Source organism: Micrasema longulum, unplaced genomic scaffold (genome assembly GCF_059751315.1).
Source record: "Micrasema longulum isolate JH-2025_06_02 unplaced genomic scaffold, ASM5975131v1 h1tg000220l, whole genome shotgun sequence".
Taxonomy (NCBI): Eukaryota; Metazoa; Arthropoda; class Insecta; order Trichoptera; family Brachycentridae; genus Micrasema; species Micrasema longulum.
The window spans coordinates 433,655-459,493 of NW_028277425.1; the positions used below are offsets into that span (position 1 = coordinate 433,655).

The window sequence follows — 25,839 nt, forward strand, 5'->3', positions numbered from 1 at the left end:
AAAAAAATATTTTTCTTTAAATATTTGTGTTAAACTCCAGGTTACCGTCAGAAATGTTTTTCATTTTCAAACTAATAGGTTTACATTTTTTCTAAATTTGAGTTTAATTAAAAGAGAATTGAAGAAAACTATGTTGATTTTGCTTACAGCAACAAATAACTCTCTAGCGAGTTTATCAAGATTGACAAATATTTTTACAGAGAATGTCAAAACATGAGCAGAACGATGAAAGTTACAAACATTGCAAATTATTAATTATTAAAAAAATAAAAACTTTATAATTAGTGTTTTATGTTTTATTATATTAGAAGAACACAACTATACTGATAAAGGCTGGTGATATAAAACTAACATAATACATTTTTTCCCCAGTAGGAAATTGACATAATAAACTAATAATATCTACGGTAAATTAAAATGTTTGATTCGCGTTTATTGCATGTTGAATAAGGTACTACACTTTGTTATGGAGCGCGATAGTAAAGGCGATGAGTAGTTGAACTGACAGCTCTTGAACTACATGCTGGAACTGATTTGCTACACTACTGGGTTGACTTGCTTAGGCTGACTTCCCTTCAGGAAGGGCTACATTTTTTTTTTTTCATCAGCATTTAAAATCTTCTTAGGTTATCTCCGATCACTGGACTACGCGGTTTTTATCAAGTCGTGGTAAATTTAATAACAAATTATTTGTTTTCAATATTGTTGATTCACCTTTGGGCTGCTCTGGATATCCTAATCAATCTTCTGAACAAACCCTGTGCTCTTGTTCCTTTCCCCCTCTCTATGATTACCGAATGGAGCTTTTTGCTTCTACCCATGGTCCTGTTATAGGTTCTGTCAGATAAACAGATCTGGTGGATTTAAAAAAGAATTTCAAGGCTTTTAAAAAGTTTTGTAATCATTTCGGAAAATTGATCATGTCCAATCAATTTAATCCCAGACAGTGAAAAAATGACTTCCATTTTTTCTCAATTCAATGCATATCATGTACTTTTGAATTGCTTTCTTTCAGCACAAAGATGCTAAGGCTAACTGATTGGTTTTGTTTGGCAACGAGCAACTTTTCCGTGTATGTGGGCACCGCCAAGGAGACTTATGTTATCAGATGCGGTGTACGGTATGTGGTAGGCTAGCTGCTTGGGCTGACTGTTTAGGCTGACTTGCTTACACTGATTGACGTAACCACACCCATTGATCTCTTCTTTATAGGCCACGATCTTTTGTTTTTTATGTCTCCATGGTAGGAATGAGATAAATATACTACAGAACGTTCTTCTTATGTAGATGGACGCTTTACGTACAATATTGCTAGTCTTACCGAATATATTGTATTGTATTTCAATATAAAATATTTCAGATGAAATGCTTTAGCAAGAGTGTGTGCCATCGATCATAGACTATGACTCCCACATACATCCAGAATATTGTCCGCAGCGTTATTTCATTTTATTTCATTTAACATATACGGCAAATCTGCCTTAAGCTAGGGTTTCCTAGGACAGCGGTGCCCGTATCTTAACGGCCGTAGTGAACGGTGATGCGGTGGACAGTCGTCGTAGTGGTGACTAGAGAGTGGTTTTATTTTTTAACGGTGTTATCAACACCATTTTTATAGGAAATCACTCTTTAGTCACCGTTACGACGGCTGTCAACCGCATAATTGTTCACTACGGCCGTTAAAATACGGACACCGCTGTCCTAGGAAACCCGAGCTTTACACAAAAATGTATAATACTAACATATTTGGGTTAATATATATTTTTTTTAAAAAGCATAAATTTCCTTATACCCAAGATTTATAAAAAAAATTCAACCAAAAAATTATTTTAGATTTATGTTTAAAAAATTAACCAAACAATTATACAGCATATTCAGTAGAAAGTTTAAACAATTCAAGAATAAATGTAAAAAACAAAATTAAATAATACAACATTCTACAGTTATACAACAAGAAAATCATAAAGTACTGTTCATACAGCTGGGCAAAGTGAACAAAAAACTGTTTATTTTATGAAATGCATGAATAAATAAATATAATTACTATTCACCATCTTTGAAAAAGTTCAAAAGGTTTGTTCTATGGGAACAATACCCTACACTTAATAGAATTTTAAAATCCATACAAAAAACAAACAAATAAATCAGTGGTGCAACCTAAATCAGGATTGGTGGGTGGTTATTCCACGTATCTATGTGTTAATGGATAAAATTTGAATGTTTCCTTGTCTGTCCTCTAGACAAGTACCCACGGATGCATGTTCTCTTTCTCAAAGATGCCATCCAGTCATGCTTGAGAAATTAAGAAAATAAATCTAAATGTTTCATCAGGTCCTGGCTGTGAAAGACTTTGCCCCAAACGTGCCTCAGTACGTTCAGATCTTCCGACCCGAGAACAAGCTCCACGTTAAGTTCGCCGAGTACGTGGTTTGCGAGGATGAATTCAAGTACGCCCTTCTGGCTAACAACTGCACCTGCCCGGGAGCCTCGACCCTCGTCACGCTGCTGCTTCACACCTCACGAGGACAGTAAGTCAATTCATTTGTCAACCTATACAGATAATTAAACGTAGTTATACAGAAAGCAGCCAGCCATAGAAAAGTGAAACTGGGATAATAGCCGTTTTGTGAGAAGAGTGAATAGCTATGTAGAGTAGAGTGAATAGAATGTTTTTTACTTTAACAAACGATAAACAATGAATACATAAGTTTTTTTATATATTACAAACAAGAATCTTATTGTGTATTTGACCAGTTTAAAACATTTTTAAAGTACCATAAGATTTTTCTAGTTTTGTGGGTGTTTTCTGCAAATTGAGAAATGCCGTTTTTGTGATCGACACTTTTTTCCGGAGGTGATTAGTACTGTTTTTTATATGAAAGCAGTCTGGCTGTTTTTAGCAGAACATAGAATCGACCTTACTGCACCCGATAACATCAATATCTCATTTTTCCGAAATTGTGGACTAGCCGCTTTCTGCATAACTACGTTCAATTGAAAATTTATTCCTTCAATTCTTTCATCTGTTGATGTTTGTGAAGTAAAGGAGCTGAAACCTTTATTTATGCGGGTGAGATTCAACTAATTAAATTATTTCCACTTCATACTAGGCAACGCCTAAAAATGTTATTTTTCAATTTCTATACTTCTTCATGGACCAGGTGGATTTTTCAACAATATTTTGAGTTTGTCCAAATTTTGTAGACAAGGACTGTTTCACGTTTCACGAAGAACATTTTCAGGTGTTGCCTAGTATGTAGGCGAAATAATTCAATTAGATGAATCTCACCCGCATAAATAAAGGTTTCAGCTCTTTAACTTCACAAACATCAACAGATTAACGAATTGAAGGAATGTAGATGTTCAAATATGGGCAGAATGGTTAATGTTACACAGTGGGTAAAGTGTCCACTTAAACCAGCCATTTACAATTCATAAGCCCTGTAGATGCCTAGACTTCTATATTACCTTATCTTAAATATTATTCATCTCTTTGTAATATGTTAATATAAACAGCTCCCCAGGGAGTTGGATCCAGTCCTTGTCTTCAAAAATTTGGACAAACTCAAAATATTGTTTTTACAGATAATATAATAAATAACATGTTTTGTCATTTCATAAAAACAAGCACAGTATAATCAATAAAATAAAATATTCTCATACTTTATGATATATTTTTTATAACACCCTAACCATCGTGAGGCGGACTTACCTCAATTCATACTTTCTTTTTTAGAAATTTTAACTGAGATAAGCGAATGAGAGAAAAACACTTGTCCCGGATTCTAGTTCTATTTTACACACAGATCTGTATTCTTCATCATCTACAGACTAATTATTATCGTTGATTTAGGGAGGGACAGCAATCTCAAGAAGAGTGGCACCGTTTGTACGGAAAGTGCTCAGGAAACGAAATCTACCACATCATTCTCGGAGATAGCCGTTTTTTTGGAGAATATGAAGGAAAAAGCTTCACTTATGCCAGCTTTCACTCACACCGCAAGTAAGTTACATTTTGCTATTCTTACTTTATTGGAGATTTAAAAACATATTTATTGAGATAATTCAATCTTAAAATTACCCATTACCTTTGAAGTTTTGAAAGTAATAATAATTATTCATTAGACTATTTTATAAAACCACGAAAAGTTCAGCACTTTTTAAAAATTTTCCAGGTAGTGCCGATAACAATATGATTTAAATTATCTTAGTTTTCGTAAACTGAAAATTTAGTTAAAATTACAGAAATGTGTTTAGTATAATAATATATCTTAGTATCTATGTTTTATTACATACAGGTTACAATTTTGCAATTTTTTATTATGTAAATTTACAATCAAGAAATCCATATATTGCTCTAGCGTTTTAAAATGATTCATTAAGTCGGCATACAGGAGGCGTAATGGTCCTAAATTTTTACTAGAATTCTTCAAATATTGGTGTCAAAAAACATGCAATTAAAGAAGTAAAAACAAAATTACAGCGAAGAAAACATACGTATGGATCATCAAAATGAAAATTGGAATAAAATATCCATATGTGAAGTAAATGATAAAGTTATAATATTAAAAATACGTTTGTAGTTTTATTCAACTTTTATTTATAAATGTTGATCATTGACCGGGTTTTGTCGCGACCGACAACGTCAGACGTCACACCAGTCTCACCGAATAATAGCGTAATTCAAAACCGTATTTAAATCATGCAAAAACAGATTTCAGTTATACTACTTGACACCGCAAACTTAGCATTCTCCATTGAGTTGATGAAGCATAATTAGAAATCCCACAATTCTATTTTCAAAGTTTTTCGCAAATATCTCAGTAACTCCTTTAATATAGGTTTTTAAGTTTGCTTCTGATACCCTCAAATATAATAAAATAACTTTTTTAAACATATGCGAGGCGTGATAAAAAATACCGGGAATAATTCTACCAAGAACAAACTAACAAGCTTATTTGAAATTTTAATTCATCTGCTTCTAAGTAATCTCCTTGGCTTACAATGCACTTATCTTAACGTTGATTCCATTATTCGAAGGACGTCTGGAAATTTTTTTTGGAAGGGTCATCAGCAACTCCGTCGTGGGCCTCTCAATGTCTCGAATGGTGTCAAAACATTTTAATTTACAGTGTTTTTATTTTTGAAAGGAGCCAAAAGTCACATGGTGTAAAACCAAATGAATACATTGGAAATTTACAGACAGATACCTTTTTCTCGACCTATAACTCACCAATCAGATTTCGCTACAAATTTCGCATTCACTCGATCATTTGTAAATTTTTTGTTGAAATTGCACGGACCCGTACGAGATGTTTAGTTCTTTTAATAGTCAATTGAACAAATCATTTTTGTGGTTGAAGGACGTCCTGACCCTTGTTCATCTTTAACCGACTCATTAATTTAATAGACTTATTCTTTTAAATCGCCTACGCTACTTGTGAATATTCTTCACAGTCACCACATTATTTCCATACGCTGATTTTAATATTTCATGCGCTTCTTTCGCCCCCTTTTACCCTTTTAAGCCGTGTGAAACAGTTATCCCTAAAATGTCCAAAATAAGCGAACAACGTGTTGCCAGAATAATAATTGATTGTTGCCTTGATTTTTACTATTATCACTTATTTATTGTTACTTAAAATGTATATGTATTATAATAAATTTTATAATGTAATAAATTTTCGAAATTAAAAATATATTATTTCATTTTTAAATTAAATTAAACTGAAAACTATTGTAGTATTAAAATCGCTAAACCAGTATATTAATAAATTTCTGAAATGTGTTTTCCTTTTTTTTTAAATTTATTTATTCATATAAAAGATACATATTACAAAAAAAAAATAACGTATCCTAACTCTATGACGCCAAGAGCCCTGTTTTAACGATGACTAGAGTGTGGTTTCCTAGGAAAACAGTGTTAAACGGTGTTGATTACACCGTTTTCATAGGAAACCACTCTCTCGGCACCGTTACGACGGCTATCCACCGCATCACCGTTCACTACGGCCGTTAAGATACGGGCACCGCTGTCCTAGGAAACCCTAGCTTTAGACAAAATCCAAACTTGTACGCCTCTCCTGAAAATGGCTTTCTTGTGTTAATTTGTTGTATTTTATGAGTGTATATGTCCGTACAATATTACATAAATGTATCTATGTACATTACCTGAATGGTTGTGTATATACTGTATTATGTGTTCCGATTTAACAGTAGGTTAATTTATCTAGCAAGTTGGCACATAAAAATAATGATGACATAATTGTGTCATCTATGTTTAATTTTGTAGATATGTAATAAATAAATAAATGGTCGCGATGCCTACCACGGAAAATTGCTATTTACAATAATAAGAAAGCTCAGTATTACATTAAATTGGACATGAAAAATGTATTGAATGAGTATTTCATTGTATGGCGAGATTTCTCGAAAATGTATGAAAAAAACAATAAAAATGACCGATTTTGCAACGTCATGGGTTAATGTGACCACGTGTTTACAATAAACATTCAATTACAGCGTTGTTATGTTATTGTGGCAACCGGCGACCAATTTTCAGTTTCCAGGGTAGCCATGTTTTTTGACGTTTGCCGTGTTTTGACGTTAAGCAGTTTCAATAAAAAATATTTTAAGGGGTTCAACATTTAAATGTCAGAAACATTCAATGACCTGAACTTATGACGTTGCAGGCGGTGAATTAATTTAAAGATAATACATTAAAGTTTTTTTCTGCTTTGTTTGATAGTAAGTTAAGATTTATTTTTTTAAACCACTAAACTTTCTCTCTGGCTTGCCTTACAATCGGTGTATTTGTTGTGTAAGATACGGCGTGGCCCTCGTGGGGGTCCGCCCCGCCGAGCTGCCCGAGTTCTACGAAGAGACCATCCTGCTGAACCCGGGCCCGCGGCACATCATGAAGAAGACCGACACGTGCTACTACATGAGCATCACCAAGGAGGAGAACTCGGCCTTTGTGGTCAACAACCAAGGGGGCCCGCCAGGCGACGCCCCCATCCCAGCGCCCGCGCCCCCGGGCCCCGCGCCGCCCGCGCCCTCGCCCGCGCCCCCCGCATGTGAGCCCCCGCAGCTGACCTTACAGGGGCCGGGCTCGTCCCCTGCTAGCATTGCTCATTCTGTCTGTGAGTGTTGTCGTCGTCTGCCCGCCAACCTGATCTGCCTATCTTGCGCAAAACCAAACCTTTCCCTCACAGGAAAACAGACTAAGGTCACAATACTGACCATGCGTATTTGATTGAATACAAATTGACTACTACGTGGTCAATTCAACTGCGGAGAGTACGGCCATTAGTTTTTTGTGCCGTTTGATTTCATTCCTAATTTTTAAAAAAATTGAATATGCGAAAGACAAAGAAATCTTAGTCATGGTAAACAGTTTCGAGAAAAAAATATCTCTTTTAAAATAAATGATAAATCAGTCAAACTATTTATTTTATTAATACAAATACACATATATAACAACAATTAAAACGTATTCCTAACTCGATGAGGCCAAGAGCCATGTGTTGAGTTGGGATACGACATAATGGAAAATGAAATCATGCATATTATTAAACAATAGCGAAAACAAAAATTAAAAATCGTGTATTACATTACATTACATTATTACTTACGTAAAAACATTAATTTAAGTTATCGAGTTGACAAACATTCACCCTTTTAAGCATTGCGAAACAACTGTCAATAAATGCATAGTATTAATAAAAAAATTAATATATTGGAAATTTATTTATAAACTCAACAAAATAATATAATGTAATAGAACCAAAAACATGTAATAACAGCACAGAACTAGATTGTTGTTCTAATATTTGAAAGTGTACTTTAAATTGTAATTCAAAATATCGTGACTGGATGTTTGATCGATGTGTGAATAATTTTTCACGATCTGTGCACAAAATCACATCATTTATTCTCTAAAAAATGTATATATTTATTTATACATAAAATGAACATACTTCCCTTACTCGCTACAAATTCGTGTGAGACATATTCTTACGAATGTGATAATTTTACAAGACTGAAATTATTACTTGTGATTAATTAAAAAATAACGTTTAAAAAAAAAGGTTTTCGCAATATAGCCAGAAATGGTTCTTATTGATGTGTAAGCTTTCTTCTCTGTGTGTAAATATTTCACATTCACGACAAAATTATCGTAGGGTTAAGTCCAGTCTATAATGATTTGGACATACGAGTTCTTTAGACTTTTTTGTGAGTTACTTTATTTTTGGATGTAACGATAATTTGAGTTCAATTGATGCAGAGACGAAAGAGTACACTCAAATGCCAACAAAATTTTGCACACGCATGGGTGAACTTATTATCTTTTGAACCGAGTTTATTCCGTCAGTTTTGTCTTTGGAAACGAAGTGAAGTGAAAATCATTAGAAATCCTGTGGGAAAAATGCCTATTTTTGGATTCAAATCTGGTTCAAAAAGGTAATTTTGCTCAGTAGTGTGTTTCACTGCTAATGTCATTTGTTCCTTTTTCACATTCCTTTTTTAACTCATGTAAATTACGAGTAGGAGAGGATTATAAAATAACAAAAAAAAAGTGAACATGAAAATGTTATCAAATTCAAATTGACGTTTTTGTAGATATTTCATTAAAAATCTACGTTTATAAAATATCCCGAATTTTCTGGTCTTAGTTTAACTGTTTTGTTTATTGACCAACGAGTGTTTTTGCCTATGAAGGCATCTTCTTGAAAAAATGTTATAAAAGACTCGATCGGTACCCCTTTGTGTCCAGGCGGATGAAGAATACAGTTCTGTGAGCGAAATAGAACCAGAACCCTGGACAAGTGTTTTCAAGGGCTGTTATAAGTCCTGTTTGCTGTGTTGTGATTAGCACGTTTGTTTACCATTCTTGATTCCCAGTAGGGTTGACATAAAATATTGATTTTAAAGTTTGTTACTGCAATATTTCATTATTGATAGACTGGTACCTGAAGCAAAAAACTGACAGCCTTACCTTGCCGTAACAAATTATCCAAATACACTGTATTTGGTGTACAAATTATGTGTCCTTTTCACCAATGGGTGCTGAAGTGGACAATGGGAACATTGATCCAGATTGAGCTTTGTTTTTTAAATATCTCATATCATAAAAATTCATGGGTTCAAAATTTATCATAATATCTAGTGAAAACTACTTTTCAAAAGATGGATTTAAGGGGTTCAAACCCCTTGTATATTATCAAGATAGTTATATACGTCCTTTGAAAGAGTCATGGTCTTGGCGCCAGGTGTTAGGACGGGTTTCAGAAGTTTCGGTTTCAGCCAGTTTCAGCCAATAAAACGAGTTTGAAGAATTGCGTTGAAGAACTGTTACATATTAGTTATATACATAACTTATCAACGAATCAAAAAGCGCTAAAAAAAAAATTACACATTCAATTTTTGAATTTTATTTCATTGTGTATTTTATTGAATGTACTCGTAAGGTGTAATGATAAAAACGCCTAATTTTAGGCGCTTTGATGTGACTTTTAATTTACTTTAATAAGTTTCGGTTTTGGCCGAAACTAGAACAGAAGCCAAAGTTTCCGTTTCGGCCGGTAAATAATTATTTACTAGTTAAAAGGTGAGGAATGTGGGAAGAACGTCAATTCATGGGATTGGTGATGTCTTCCGTCCCTAAATTAATAATACTCGTATTTATCTACTTAAACTTTTAAAATAGTATTTGAATTGAAAATGTTGTAAACGTTTTACCAGACTTTTTAGGCGAAAGCGCTCGTTAGTCAATAAATAAAATTGTAAAACCGAACCAAAACGATTCATCGATACGTGTAAATTATCTAGGTACATATATTGTATAATAAATTATTTCAAGTGAATCACTTTCGATAAATATTTAACTATAGAGAACCCTTTTCGAAAGGAAAAATGGAAGTCTAACCACCTCAAGACTTACAACTTGTCTTCGGATGATTATTTTACATAGTGTTATATGCACCAGCATGCTTATTTTTGAACATCCACATTTCTGAAAAATGTATTTTGTAATTTTTAGACCACCCTTATTGGTGTGGGCGAGGTTCAACCGTATTATTACACCCACAAGGAAACGCCTGAAAACACTACTCAATGTTCATAATTCTTAGACCAGTGTTGGTCGGATAGTGAAAATATTGAAAGATTTGTATAAGCTTTCAATTTTCAGTAATTTTTTTAGTCTATGTTAATATTTTTTTTTTCGCCGCACCAAGTTTATATACTATCATTGAATTTTTTACAAAGTTAAACTATTAAAAAAGTCGTTTCTATCTAGGCTTCTTAAAAAATAAATATATTATCAGATGTCTTTAGACAATATTAATATTTGTAGGTAATTTGACCCTAACGCAATGGCGTTACCTTCAATGGCGATATTTTTACAAACTTGCACTTACTTACTTACTTTGCATGTAATAATTCGAGTAGGAACTAAAAATAAATCGCAGGGAAGGGAGTTACGATATTTATTGAAACTATTACTTAAATTCAAAGAATCTATTTTTAGCCATTTCACTTATTAACATCATACAATCATAAGTTTAATAATTTGAAGATATTGCGAATTGCAACAGACATGAGAACATCTTCAAAAAAGTTATATGGAAATAAAGCTGTTTATAGAACTTGTAAACGGTAATAACTTTGCAAACGATGAAATTCAACATTCTGCCTATTATTTGAAACGCCATACTTCTTCAATTCTTCCTCTGTTATTTTTATAAGCCTACTTGTGAAAAATTAGGAACCTGCTTACATGAATTTGAAAAATATCTTTAGGTGTTTCCTACTAGCTGAAATGATTTAGAAGTCTCATCTGCATAACTAAACTTTTTATCTCTTTTACTTTAAAAAAACCAGCGTTGGAAGAATTGAAGATGTTCGAATATTTACATTTAAGCAGAATGGCGAATGATGCAAATGTGTAAAATGATCAGTTAATCCATCAAATTACAGACCACAAGCACTGTTAATACAAGGACTATCACATTCCCTTTTTAAGAAGGCTATTCATCCCTTTTGTAATATCAATCAATCTTAATAAACTCTCTGGGGGGTGAAATCCAATTTGCGAAGATTTCGACATATTTAATACATTGTTTTATGATTTGTGAATTTTTTCGTCATTGCTTTGATTTCATGCGATCAGAGTATCTCATGTTTTAATCAACTTTGTAATTTGTGTAGATTTACAAATTAGATGCCGGCTTAAAGCATACAGCTACTCCTAGGAAAATATGTATATTTATATAGAAAGTAATATAGAAAGTACTTTCATGTTGTACCTGTTTATTTTCGACGCACACCAACGTTGATCATTTTTAGACACTTTTGATTTGAATCGCTGCCCCACAGCGACATAACCCGAATTATGGAACCTTTGGTATGTAGTAAACCATTTTTAATGAATGTGTTTGTTTATTTTTCACGCACCATCAACGCTTTGTTTTTAGCAGGACCCATCAAACTTTTTATTCTCCAATCTGTAATAATTTTTTTTAACCAAAATTAAAGCTTGTGATTTTTGTCAGAGCTGTTAGTGGTGTGCACTTTTATTGATATTTTTAATTTATACGTACATTATTAATTAAGTTTTACTACCTAATATTTTGCATAATAAACCAGTGTCTTATATTAAGAAAATAATATAATTTAAACCAATTACGATCTTGATGAAAAAATAAATCAACAAAACGTTTAATAGAGGAGATGTACCGAATATGAAATAACTAATAAATTATAATCAGTTTTTTTATTAAATATTACAGGTGGAAATCTTTGGAAACATATTTATGCAACACAAGGTGTCAAATAAATGTTGAAAAACTTACGAATGCCAATATTTTCGACAAAATGTAAAACAAAAGAAAAAATCTATTTTTAAAAAAGTAACACGGGATCATCAGATTTTTCAATTTTGAATGCAATAATATTATTGTCCCCGGAACACTAAATATAATACCAATGATAGCAAAATTTTCACTGGATTTAATTCTTGCCATTGATTTCGTGCTTTTTTGGAAAACATCCTTTTTTTCCAAGCGCCCCTGATCTATTTTATAAGGAGGCTGCAACCTGGATACAACGTAAAAAATATAAAAACATTTTGTTTTACTTGAATTCCATATAAGAAACAATGTTCCTAATTTCAGACAGTACTTCATATAAGGGTCCTCCAGATTTCCCATATTAGGAACAAAATCCATATAAACCAATATATTTACAGAAAAAAGATCTACTTGAATTAAACTTCGAAACATTGTGTAAACATAATATTTTGACTATGATAATGTCAATCGGTAAAAGATTGTTTATTTTGTTACGTTTTCTAAAAGTGAGTTATTTATAACTCGTTAAAAAAGGCTAACGAAATTGAAAAATTTGAGTAAGTTGTAAGAACGCTTATATTTTTATTTAAAAAAATATTTTGAAAAATTGGGAAGGCACAAAAATATGATCACTGTCTCTGACGCTTGTGATGTGTCTGGTATCCGGGCGTGTAATAACATATTTTGGTCGGTCAGCGGGGAAGTGGGTACGCTGGGTTATACAGGGCGTTCTTGCTTAGTTTTTAAGGCACACCATCATCTCTCATTCGAGACGTATGCCATATTTGGTACATTTCCTCTAAATTGTTTGAAAATTTTAAATGCTAATCAACGTGAGTTTATTAGTACAAATGTTGAGTAATGATTGCCAAAATAATAATCTTAACTCCAAGGATAAGTTACAAGGTTTTTTGTAACTTTTTATTCCATTTTGAATTACCTAATCCATTAATGTAATTTTTCTAAAAACGTGAATTGTACTTAATTTGCTATTTTTTTTTCTACAAATTACAGAACCTAATTGAGTTTTTGAATAATTTAGCGACATTTCCGGACAATGGCAATCTCGGAGATTCGAGGCAGTGTCTGAAGGAAGCATCGCCTGTGTCCTTTACCAACGACAGTTTGTTGGTTCCCGGAAGTCATCTGGAAGTCCCGAGATCTTTGGATGCCAATTTACTGTCTCCTGAATCACTTTCAAGACGAGGCAAGTATAGTGAATTTAACATTTCTTCGTCGTCTGACATTTCACAAGTATAGAGATCCGTGAGGTGCCACTGCTGTGGAGAACTAAAGGCGGATTATTAGGTAGGTACCGACAGAATAAAGAAAGAAGTTCTCCCTTCTGCGAGGGTTTGGGAAGAAAGGGTTGGGGCAGAAACACGCCTTTCATCCTCTCGTTATCTGCTGTGATCATGCCGTTATGAGTGTGATCTCATTGTTCGCGTCGTGGAGGCTAACGAGTATTACGTGTCAGTAGTGTTGCCGGTGGAATGCAACTGAGCGTTATCAGCATTTTATAGAATAACACTCCCCACTACCCAGCAAGATGTGACTCACTGCGATCTTACTGACATGACAGTTCGAAGTTGTATTTAATAGTATACAATATTATCTTTTAAAATTAAAACTGTGTGGGTAGATCAGCATTATAAAATAAAATTATAACTTTCCACCTTTTTTTCATGCTCGGGGTTTCAAGTTAAGAGAGAAAAAAACATAATTAACAAGATTCCACTGCAATATTCCATCAGCGTTGCCAACTTTACCGATTTTGAGAGCAAAATATACACAATTCGATTGTGATTCTACAGACTTTCAAATATATTGAACAAATGGTTATTTTTGTGACATAATAGCAGCAACACCTTTCCTCCCGCCGCTTACCTTGAGTTTTGAACTGCTTGAAATATGTGAAACTGCTTCCAAAAAAAACAGTAAAAACTGTTTTTATAGCAGTGTGGTATAGTTGTAGCCATACCGCCCCGTGAAAATGTGCAACTACTTAATAAAACAGATTTTAGCTGTTTCAGTTAAAAACGAATCTACAGAAATCTACTGATGTATTTTTCTGAATTTACCTATTTGAACTTGACGAAAGCTGGCAACTCTGTATTCTATGAATAAATGAGATGAATCTCATCCGCATAAATAAAGTCCTTAGCTCTTTAACTTTACGAACATCAACAGACGAACAAAATGAAGGAATATAGATTTTCAAATATGGGCAGAATGGTGAATGTTACACAGTGTGTAAAGTGGCCACTTAAACCAGCCAATGACAGGTCATAAGCTCTGTAGATGCCAAGACATGTATATTACCTTCTCTAAAATGTTCTTCATTTCTGTTGTAATATGTAATGTTAACAGCTCCCCAGGGAGTTGAAGTCGTTGTCTACAAAAATTTGGACCAACTCAAAATATTGTCATTTAATATGCTTTAAAAATTTAATTACGCTTATTTTCTTTTAATTATTAAGTTATAATGGGGATGTACAGAGTGTTCGAATGTTTAATAAGTATTTGTTACTGTGTTAGTGCCTGGTGAACCAAATCAACAGATTTCATTTCTGTTAGTAGGCAAACTAGAATATTTTATTTTAATAAGTTCTGTCACGGACACATAAGCAAAGTCGATTGAAAATTTGAATGAGCTGTAATTATTTGGTATAAATCGAAAATTGAGGGTAATAAAAGCGAAACAGAAATGGTCGATTTTGAATCAACGTGTAATGAAAGTCTTCTGGATCTGGGCGGAAGACTGTTCAAAAGAAAATTTTAGGAAGTAAACAATATTTTTTATTTTATTGACAATGAGACATTTTCACGAAACTCCTCTCACACTTTTGCTCAATCAGTTTTTTTTTTAGTTTTTTATTAAAAAAAATATTTTTGCCTGCCTAATGTTCATTTATTATTTTTCTAGCCTGCTAAAAAAGTTTACCCATATTTTCACTAGCCTGTGATGCATCAACTATGCCTGTCATATATTTATTTTTATTGACAGGAAGCCGACGTCCTTCCATTCTGCCCGTTCCCGATATGTTCACAAGCTCGGCGTTCAACATCAACGCTGATGGTCACTTGGATGATGGAGGAGATGAAAGTGACGATGAACTTGATGATGACGTACCATGGCGATCGGCGTCTGAGAAAATATCGTATGTTAAATCCATGTTCGTCTGGATGTGAAATGTTTCTCCGCTTGAAATATCATTGCTTTGAATAGTACCTCCTCATACCAAAATTTGAATTAACACAAAGCTTTATATTACAGTTTAATAATATATTTTTTAAATATTCAAAAACACATAACTATGCAATTTGATTTTATTGCACCACAACAGGCCAAGAAGTTTTAGCTGTGCGCAGAGCATCTTTGATATGAATTATTGTGATCTCTGTGTGACGCTAGCTTCATAGCTATCAAACCACTGCTAAAGTCATACGATATGCGTAATGTGATAGAATCGCGTACACTACTCGTATATCACAGGTTTGAGGTTCGATCCCAACTCTACTAAAATTTGGCTTCCATTCCCGATCAAAATTATTACATTCATTTTAAAAGTGCTATAATTTGAAGAATCATTGAGATTTTTTTTTCTTTTCGTATAAAAAATAAAAGGTTTTTAAAAAAACGCTGATGGTCAAAAATATTTTGAAATATTTATCTTTCAATCTCATTTGTTACAAATATCAGTAAACTCACATAAATTTCAGATAAATTACTTCTTTCATTATTTCAATACTAAATCATTGGAATTAAATTGGAACTGCACAAAAAAGAAAAGTATCGTCGCTTACATATATTTTTATAAATACGACTTTATTTTATAAATAACAAATACCAACCACAACATTCATTATATATTTATAATCAAATGTACATACATTTCTCTACCTATTCATGACTTGTGAATACACGCATACCGCAAATTCGTTTCCTATCGCTTACTTTTACTGCTAATATATGGTATGTTATTTTTAAATATGATATTCTATTAAGCATGTCCAAACTGTCATCAAATTGTCATGGGCATTGCATGAAGTCAGTGTTTTAATACATAAATAATCCTAGAATTTTAATAGCCTATTTAAATTATAAAAAAAACTTTGTTTAACCGAGAAATAAATGTATTTCTTCATAGTTTACATTCCCATCTCATTATTTTTTTCTTTCCATATATATATTATTTTTACTCAACATTTTATTACATTATTATGTATTCCTCATTTTATTTATCGATTCATAAATATGTATGTTATTTCAAATACCCCATGAATATATTAATATATATTTTTTGGGTACCGCGTAATTGACCGAGATTTTGGAGAACTTTTGTCCATCATCTATTGATACACGGTAAGCCAGAATCAAGAAATGTTTCCATTTAACTTTTATAATGAATATTTTTTAATTGGCCAAGCAAATATACACACTTTAGTTAAAAGACGTAACTTAATTATTTTTAAATACATATACTGTAAAACTCAATTTTTTCTGATTAATGAGTGCCAGACATTATCCTGGTATTATGGAATGAATTAAGGCAATGTCTTGAAAGAAAACGCAGAATTTACTCTCAGTTACCTTTTTTTGATTTTGAAAAAATACAGCGAATTGGAATGAAATTCAACTTATGTCCAGCAACGTTAATTGTTCTTACGAAGAAACTCGTTCACGAGCAGCGAGGTCCCACATACGATTTTCTTATTTCCTGATAACGATCTGGATATCTGGCAATCTGGATGACTGGAGTTCGAATAAACGGAGTTCCACTGTACCTTTAAATGAAATACAAATACCATAATTAATCCATTCAAAATTTATTTATGATAATCATTTTTAATAGTTCCAGAGATCTATTGCATTACTTTAATATACATTTACATACTAAAAATATTTATGTCTACACAAAATATATAATATTATTAAATGACTTACTATATTTGTAAAACTAAATATATTTCTGCTTACCTTTTAAAAGATATGCATGACCTATGTATGTCTTAATCCCATATACTTGATATTTTTGCACAATTTTTTTTCTTTCTACATACATACCCTATATATTATCTTAATCCAAATATTATACTAGCGCCCATCAAGGGCATTTTTATGTTATGCAAATCAAGCGACACTAAATTACTTAGATACAAATAAACTGTTGATTTTAAAAATCTAATTTGTTATCGGTAAAAAGATACATGAGTTATAACAATACATAGATTAATAAATATTTTTTAGAATTTTAAATCTAATACAATATGATCTCAACAATTGATTTCACAACAAAACGATTTGGTTTAAAATACACGAGGGTCGATTGATATGCTTTACCCCTGATCTGCTTTGAGTTGATCAGTCGAATTGAGGTGTACGCGTGTAAGTAACAAGCGGCAAATTAAACCTCCAACAGTTTAGTTACAACGGGCCGCTGCCCACTGCAAAATCCTGGACGATCTTTCAGCATACAAGGCGTTATGTCAATGGACGCTACTCACGATCCTGGATTTGAATTGGTTGAACACCCCCTATATTCACTTTTTTATATGAGGAAGGACATTCCATTGTGGGCTAGTCAAGAACTTCTCCAGCGTTTGCTCTGATGAAGAGGAAACTACTAAAAACTTCTTGGGAGACGCCGGTCGGTCGAGTCATCGACAGGCCTTCCGTTCCACAAGAAGAGTGCTCGGCACTTTGAGGCCTATTTTGATTTATTTTACCAATGTCTTGTACTTACTTGACGGTGTAAGATATTACCTTTCGTTTGAGTTCTTTTTTTAAGTATCACCGATTCAATGTCGCAAAGGTCTTCACCTAGATTTCTGCATCGCGCCTCCAGCTGTTAATTCTGAAAGCTAAAAAAGGGGCAATGCATCAAATGGTCAACAGGTGAGGGACATATCGAGATGTTTTATCATCACGTGGGCGCAGCTGTCAATCTCAGAGACCTTAAATCGATTCAAGAAGCTCATGAACCCACCGCGAAAAATTTGGGTTTGTTCAAAGCCAGCATTCTGCATTCTCCTGAAATTAAAGGCATGATAATGTTCACTTGACTAGTCCCCAGTGACTACCGGCTATTCCAAAAACTCAAAAAACGTTTGCTTGGTAAGATATTTATATATCATATAAGGAGGTCATGTGATTTGTACATGAGTGGTTGGCAGGAGTCAGACAAAATGACAGGAAGCTACAAAAATTTCGGAGCATCGCTAAAAGAAGTGCATACAAGTCCAGGGAAACTACGTCAAAAAATAAGAAAAAAACTTTTTCTCATTCATTTAAAAATGGCTAGGGGTGGAGCATATTGTTCAACCATCGTATTCTATAGAGTATTTAATTTTTTTCAATAAATGCTATCAAAATTTAACTTAGAATTAAGAATTAATTCTAAAAAAAATCGTTTTGTGAGATGAAAAATGGCACAATTGTAAAAGAATCTACCGATGATATGGCCGATAAATCAGTGTGTCCCTTGGTTTGTTTGTCGCTTGACGTCCGTCACCCTTGCCTGTGTAAATGTGTATATGCGGCAGTAGTTTGGTGTCCAGCTCGGCGCCCCCCTCTCCCCCGTGCCCGGCCAGCCCCCCCACATCCGAGGGGTTGCCCTCGCAATGCACCAACCCTTTCCAATCGGCATGGCATGTGGAGTATGCTCGGTAAGTTACACCCTTTTGCACTGAAAGCAGATTTTAGAGCACGTTGGTACATAACAATGAAACCCTCTTAGCTTTGCGAAAGAAAGCAAAAATAGATTGATTACTTCCTTGATTGTTCTTTTGTCCTTCTTTTTTGCCACCGTGTTTGAAAACTTTTGCCAATGACATTATAGGTCAGCCGTTCTAAGAAGATGCGCTCAAAAAGGTAGGAAAAGCCACCAGACTGTCGAAAAACTGTCACTGCGGTAACTTGGAGCATTATATTTTGTATTTTTTTTAGTTTTATGAATGATATCATCGAGAATTACAACACAGAATACCTAGGCTTGAGAAAAAAATCACATTCAGATTATTATGACCTTACTAGAGATCACACACGCAACCTCTGCGCGTAAAGCAAGCTTCTTAGTATCAGCTACTTAATCATTTATGTCCTTTATGCTGTGACAATTTATATATATATTTATTCGTAATCATGCATTACATATGTATACACACACATATAATAATATATTATATATTACATAAAAGAGTAATGTATGTCCTGAAGACCAAAAACCCCGTGTTACGTTGGACACAATAAAATCAAAATTGCAACCATATTTGATGGTGCAAAAATAAAAATTAAATCACCATATGTATACATAAGGTCATTTTTTCATTATGAATATTATTTTTCTCTTTCTACTACATACCGAGTCTGTTCATTCAACTGAGCTATTAAATTGTTTAAAGCAATTTATGTCATTATTGAATTACGAGTATATAAATAAAAAACGAACAACATATTTTAACTCAACATTATAATACTCAAAATATAAATAAAAATATGCTTTTTATCTGGCAGGTCTTATCTCTTTCTGCACATCTTTTTAAGACGATCGGCTTATTTGCATTAAAACATATATAATAAAATACTTTCCCTTTTAAATAACTACATGCAATATCATTACAAAAAGTAAAAATACTTTATTATTATAACATAAATAATATTGAAATACTAAATACATATTTATATAACATTTTTTGGTTCGTGTACCTGCACACAAATCTGGATTTTCTCCCAAGACGGGAGTAGGTATATATATATTTATATATATATATATTTTTTTTTTTTTTTCATAATAAAAATATAAGTAAAAATAAATTGCAGAGTCGTCTGCAGGCGTTTACTAGTACTTAATTTAACTCGGTTGAGTCTTAACTACATAAAATAAAGTAATCTGCTAATTAAATACTTAACTTCAATATCAATGCATAGATGGCGCCTCCAATTTGCTTGTGGATGGGTTCTTGATTCGTAGCATATATACAAAAACCAAAAATGTTACCTGGTGTGGATATTCGCTAAATAAGCGTAATGGGGAATGTTGTAGTACCTACATAAAGTGGCCACTTAACCCAGCCAATGACAGGTCATAAGCCCTGTAAACGCTCGAATATTTATAATCCTGAATCTTGAATTTGAAAAAATTCTACCTCATCTCTGTAGGGATATAAATAAAAATACATATTTATATACTTATTTATTTATTATGTACAATATAGATAAACCATACATGACTTTATTTTTATATTATAGTTTCCCAATCGACAACTTATTATCTCTCTTCCCTTTGTAATAATTTGCTTAAGAAATATAATAGCACTCAAAACATAAGAATTATATTTTAAAAATGCATAATTTTTATCTTTGTTAAGACGGGTGGTGGTAGTATGGCAATGTCACGAACTCCGGCTAAGGATGTTCCAAGTTTGAACCCCACTCTACCACAACTTGTTTCCCATTATCTAACTTGGTTGTGTATGACAAAAATTAAAACAGCCCTAAAATGAAATAATTATGGTAAATCATAAGAACGCAAATATTTCCCTCGGGTGGTGATATCCAGTACTTGTTCACATTTGAACGTACTCAAAATAGTATTGATATGCCTCTGATATTTTCCATATGGTTTCAGAATCGTAAAAGGATTTCCTCCCGTGTCGCCTTTCATAGGCGTAAGTCCTACCCTGTGTTACCTGCTGAAGGAGAAGAAACCTCTGTGCTGCCTACAACTCGCCCAGGTGTGCGAACATTGCTCCTACAGGAACGCCAAGGACTACCAATGGCAGAACAAAACCATCATTCTGGCTGCCGACTACGCCTCCAATGGAATTTACAACTTTATAGTACCACTGCGGGCTCATTTCAGGTAAAAAAAAAACAGGTAGGGCTGTTTTTACACCATATTTATTATTTACCAAAAGGTACAGGATGTAACCGATGAATGCCGAAAAATTAGTTTTGAGATGTAACGTTTTTAAGGTTTCAAACATCTTGGACATTTATGTAAACTTATACGTTTAAAGGAACCTGCTTAGTGTAAATAGCCTGTACTGCTTTAAACCATCCAAAATGGGTTTGATTAATAATTAATTATCGCTTTATTTCCAGTATTTAACTGACATCCATCTTTTATCCGCGTTTATATTTTTTTTCTTATTCAAGTATCTTGTAAAGTACAGCCTTTATGTCAAATTTTATTTAACAGATATGTGGATCATTTAAACTGCTGTCATATGCCATTTTCAGTTGGTCCATCCTTTATATCATGTACCCTTTAAACACAACATTATTTTTTTGGTATGTGTATTTTTGTACATACACAAATCTGGATTTCTCCCGAGGGGGAGTAGGTATATATTTTTTTATCAATATTCCTCTAATATAAGATATATACAAGAATCAAAATGATACCAGTATCGATATTCGCTAATAAGCGGAATGGGGAATGTTGTTAAAAAAAAACGTAAAGTGGCCACTCAACCCAGCCAATGACAGGTCATAAGCCCTGTAAACGCTAGAATATCGATAATCCTGAATTTGAAAAAATTCTACCTCATCTCTGTAGGAATACCCTTTAAATGCTATTTTAACACAAAAAAAGACATCCATTGTTTATGATATTTATTTCAACTGGTGTTATATGACAATTTTGTTTGAAATGGGTTTATGATAAAGGAAATAAGAGACATAAGTCAATAATTACCATGGTACATATTGTTAGTGGGCATCTAGTTTGAGCCGAATTTGTAGAGGAGGAATTTTCTAATCAGGGCCCGTGTTTCAATGGGAAGATAACAGTTATATTCAATTTTATTTATAAAGTAAAATTATGTTTTCTGTATGAAAAACTATCATCGTCATTACCTTTACGCACCTAATAGTGCATAAGGCACTGCTTTGGTATACAAATCGCAGCGTACCTTAAACAATTTTGTTACATGAAGGTAAGATGATCAGTCTTAAGTTTTAGGTGCTAGTCCAGGGACTACGAAATATTCTAGACTAAAAACACATTCTAAAAAAAATATCGTGTCAACCATATCGGAAATTGAACCCGAGACCTCTTGCATGGTGGGAAAAATGCACTGACCCCTACACCACAAGACTGACGGAATATGGATTTTTTTTTCTAAACATGCTTATTACAGGTTAACGAAAAATCTAATTTTAACTTTCACACAAGTATACATATGATATTTACGTTCATATATTTTGATTTTACTGTATATTCTGTTATCTGTTAACTCCCTGTTGAACTAATCAATCAATAAGCTTTTGGTTATATTACTTCATATGAAATTAAAAGATGACATTAAAAACTTGCATATCATCAGCCGAATGCAGATCGGGTTGTGGTCCTGCGACTAGTGTCTCGGACTCACGGACCAAAGGTCCGTGGTTCGAATCTCACTGGACCCCAACTCGATTCCCATTTTCTAATAGAGAGTTATTTACAACTCGATAAAAATGACCCTCAAAACTAAATATTTGGGTAAATCATAAGAACGCAAATATATGTTTTTAATTTTTTTTTTTAAACCATCTTAACTGCATTTAACCTTTTTAATACTGTAAGCAATTAATATTGCTGAAATTTTAGGCAATTTTAAGGAACTTTCATTTGAGGCGCTGTCGTGTCATATTTTATCTAGCTTCTTATAGATGTCTCCGAGTGCACGAAATCCAAAATCGTTCGGAATACTTGACCTCGACGCGTTAAGCGCGTACAATGGCGCGCGTCTTTATGTGGTATAAAAAAAAAAACTTTTTCCTCATAATGTAAATTGTACTGACGAGCTTATTGCCAAATGATATTTTTTCCAAAGGACCAATATTCCTGTATGGCTGGCCCTACGAGCATGGAAACGAAGAGCAGGTTTAACGTGCTAATCGCATTTAACCAGTTGAGCCAATTTTACAGGGGAGACAACAACATTAAACATTAAAGAACTCACACGAGAGGTAGTATCATACATGATAAATATAGCGCAGGAAATTAGTATAATAAACCAAAGTAGGGAACAAAATGCCGAACACTCCTCTAGTGGAACGGAAGGCCTGTTGACTGCTGCCAACAGGCCGGCTTCTCCTGAAGAGTTTTAAGTGGTTTCCTCTCCACGTGAGCAAATGCTGAGAAGTTCCTGATTAGCCCACATTAATATATCCCTCCTGATCCCAATAGTTTAGATACATTTTAAGATATTTCATTGCAGAAAAATACACTTTTTGAAATATAAACCTTATATATTATAAGCAAGGTAAATAATAAAGCAACTCCTATATAAAAAAAAATATATAAAAAAACATTAAACATTTCAAAATGAGTTCTCTTAATCATAAAGATTTGCTAACTAATGGTTCGCATACACAACGTAAGTACCTTGGTATATGTATATCGACGCTTAAGCGGCAACATGACCAATCTCATGTTTTAACCAGATTGAGATAAGTGTGTAAAAAGCTTTGTAGCCTTCTGAATCGACCTGCATACCCAGTTTAGACAAACTCCCACTATAGGCTTAATTATTGATAGTATATTTTTAATTTTATATTTATGCTTCAATTTTATTATCGGTATATTTTCTCATTTATGTTTGTGTTTCATTTTTAAATTATTAATCTTTTATTTTTAAATTAATATTTATGCTTTAATTTTTCATATTATCGGGTCATATGTTTTCTTATCTATATTTAGTTAATAGTTTTAATTTTTTGTTATTACTATTATTATTTGAATTGTTTAAGCATCATTTGATGAAAAATAAACCCATGTAAAATGAAGGTCCTGCCGAAACACAGGAATTTTCTGTCTAGTCTGGATCTAAAACAAAGATCCTGTGTATATTTTAAAACTATGAACTGAGGCGCCACAAATCGACTCATATTAACATGACATATCAAAAATTTCTATACAACAAGACGTATATCTAATTCAGTTTTTTGTCTTTTCTGTAAAGTGCAAAATAATTAGATAGGTCATGTTGCCGCTTAATTGACGATATGGTTTTCGACCGGATCTATTAAATTTATAGACTAGAGAACTAGATTGTGTAACATTATTGTTACTCGGGATAGTTTTTCGGTAAAATAATAAACTCTTCCGACTTAAGATATATCTGCGCGCGTCAAAACAAATAAAAATATGGTCATTTCAGCTTGAATCTTACTACTTAACAAAATCAGTTGCATAAAGAACACAATTAATAAATAAAATCTAAATTGATTTGTATGCAATTAAGGGTAGTTCTGGATTCAGGCGACAATATTACGGGTGTTTTCTTGTCAATAATTATTTAAGTTTCAAAATCCAATTTATTTGTTTTATTTCATTTGACGTATTTCTCATTCTCAGGTCCAAGACATCTCTGAACCCGATAATCCTTCTGCTGGAGCGTCGCCCGCACGTCGCTTTCTTGGACTCCATCGCCTATTTTCCTCTCGTTTACTGGATGCTTGGAACCATTGATTCGTGAGAAGATTTTCTAACATTTTTCTTACAATTTTTCAATATCTTTAATCACTCCATGCATAAATAAAAAACAATAATGTTTAGAAATTTTCCATTTCATCCCAAAACGGAATGTTGTATTTATTATTAATAATCAACTGACTGTTTTAAAAGTTAAGTTTAAACAATTGTAAACATCTTCTACTTTCAATGTATATATTTATAAAACGTTAATGAAATTTGCTATTCATAATATATTGAATTCTCAATGTAAGCTGCCAGGTATTCTATGTCCTTTTCTAAAAAGGTATAAATATTTTCAGTGGTGAGATTAATGGTTTTTTTATTTAACAAATAAAATTACCATTTCTAACACACTATTGAATTGATAATTTCAAAAATATTAATCATTAGCAAATTCATCGCAAAGAGTGATATATTCATCAATCTTTTTTTGGTACATTAAATTATTTTTATTATTCAACTGTACATATTTAGATTTCTCAACATCCTTCCAGATTGGATGATCTTCTGCGAGCTGGAATTACATTGGCGGAGAATGTTGTGGTGGTAAACAAGGAACTGTCGAACTCTGCCGAAGAAGATAGCCTCTCTGATTGCAACACCATCGTTGCAGTTCAGACTATGTTCAAGTGAGATTGATTTACATTAGTATTTTTTTAAGGAGAGGTTAGTATTTAATATTGAAAAAAATCAAAGTGATAAATCACAAGTAACAAATAACTGCCCACTTCAGAATTTGAACCAAAGTCGTTCTGATTGCTGATTAGATCTGTCTACTCAACTTATCGGGGGTTTTTAAATGAAATAAATTTATTTATTTCAACAGAGAGGGAAAACATTTTTGAGAAGGGAATATGGAAGTCTAGGCATTTACAGGGCTTATGACCTGTCATTGGCTGGTTTAAGTGGCCTTTTTACACACTGTGTAACATTCACAATTCTGCCCATGTTTTTTCTGTTGAAATAAATTTAAATATGAACAACTCCCTAGGGAGGAAATCCAGCCAGTCTGCAAGCATTTGGATATAATCAAACATTGTTGAAATAAATTAAATTTAAATGAAATTATCAGGGGTTATTTTCATGAGAGAAATATTTGGGTACTGACTACTGACAGCCTCTTTCATTTATTCTACGAAACCTACTCAGATTTGTATCAAAATATCAATTTTTAAGGCTCATATGAACATAAATATTTTGATTTTTTGAGGATGAGAACATAACATACATCCGTCTTTAATTATTATGCAAAATACATAACAGCTATGTTGATGAAACAGGCAGGTGGATATTATTTTGTAACAACTGTTGTTTGAGCAATTTAAGAAAAAGAATCTTGCACAATGGATACAATCTATCTATTTCCACGTCTGCTTCTAAGTGTAGCATATAGACATCACCAGACGTCTCCAGGAGAACAAACTGCCCGCCAGAACTTTTGCCTTCTCCCCATCAATCCCTCATCCTTGCGAAAAAAGCCGAAAGATCGTAATCGACTGCCTCCCAAGACGGCAGGA

General features: G+C 33.1%; 1 protein-coding gene across 1 annotated transcript in view; it reads left to right on the top strand.

Moving 5' to 3' along the window:
- SLO2 (slowpoke 2) overlaps window positions 1-25,839 on the top strand; it is a 57,623-nt gene that overhangs the window by 13,555 nt on the left and 18,229 nt on the right. Inside the window, exons 6-15 of the mRNA XM_088243613.1 lie at window position 1,379; window positions 2,332-2,528; window positions 3,854-4,003; window positions 6,826-7,138; window positions 7,223-7,247; window positions 12,895-13,063; window positions 14,864-15,013; window positions 20,483-20,716; window positions 24,203-24,319; window positions 24,817-24,951. Of these exons, the coding sequence (XP_088099739.1) occupies window position 1,379; window positions 2,332-2,528; window positions 3,854-4,003; window positions 6,826-7,138; window positions 7,223-7,247; window positions 12,895-13,063; window positions 14,864-15,013; window positions 20,483-20,716; window positions 24,203-24,319; window positions 24,817-24,951 (1,491 nt within the window). The remainder of the gene's footprint in view (window positions 1-1,378; window positions 1,380-2,331; window positions 2,529-3,853; window positions 4,004-6,825; window positions 7,139-7,222; window positions 7,248-12,894; window positions 13,064-14,863; window positions 15,014-20,482; window positions 20,717-24,202; window positions 24,320-24,816; window positions 24,952-25,839) is intronic.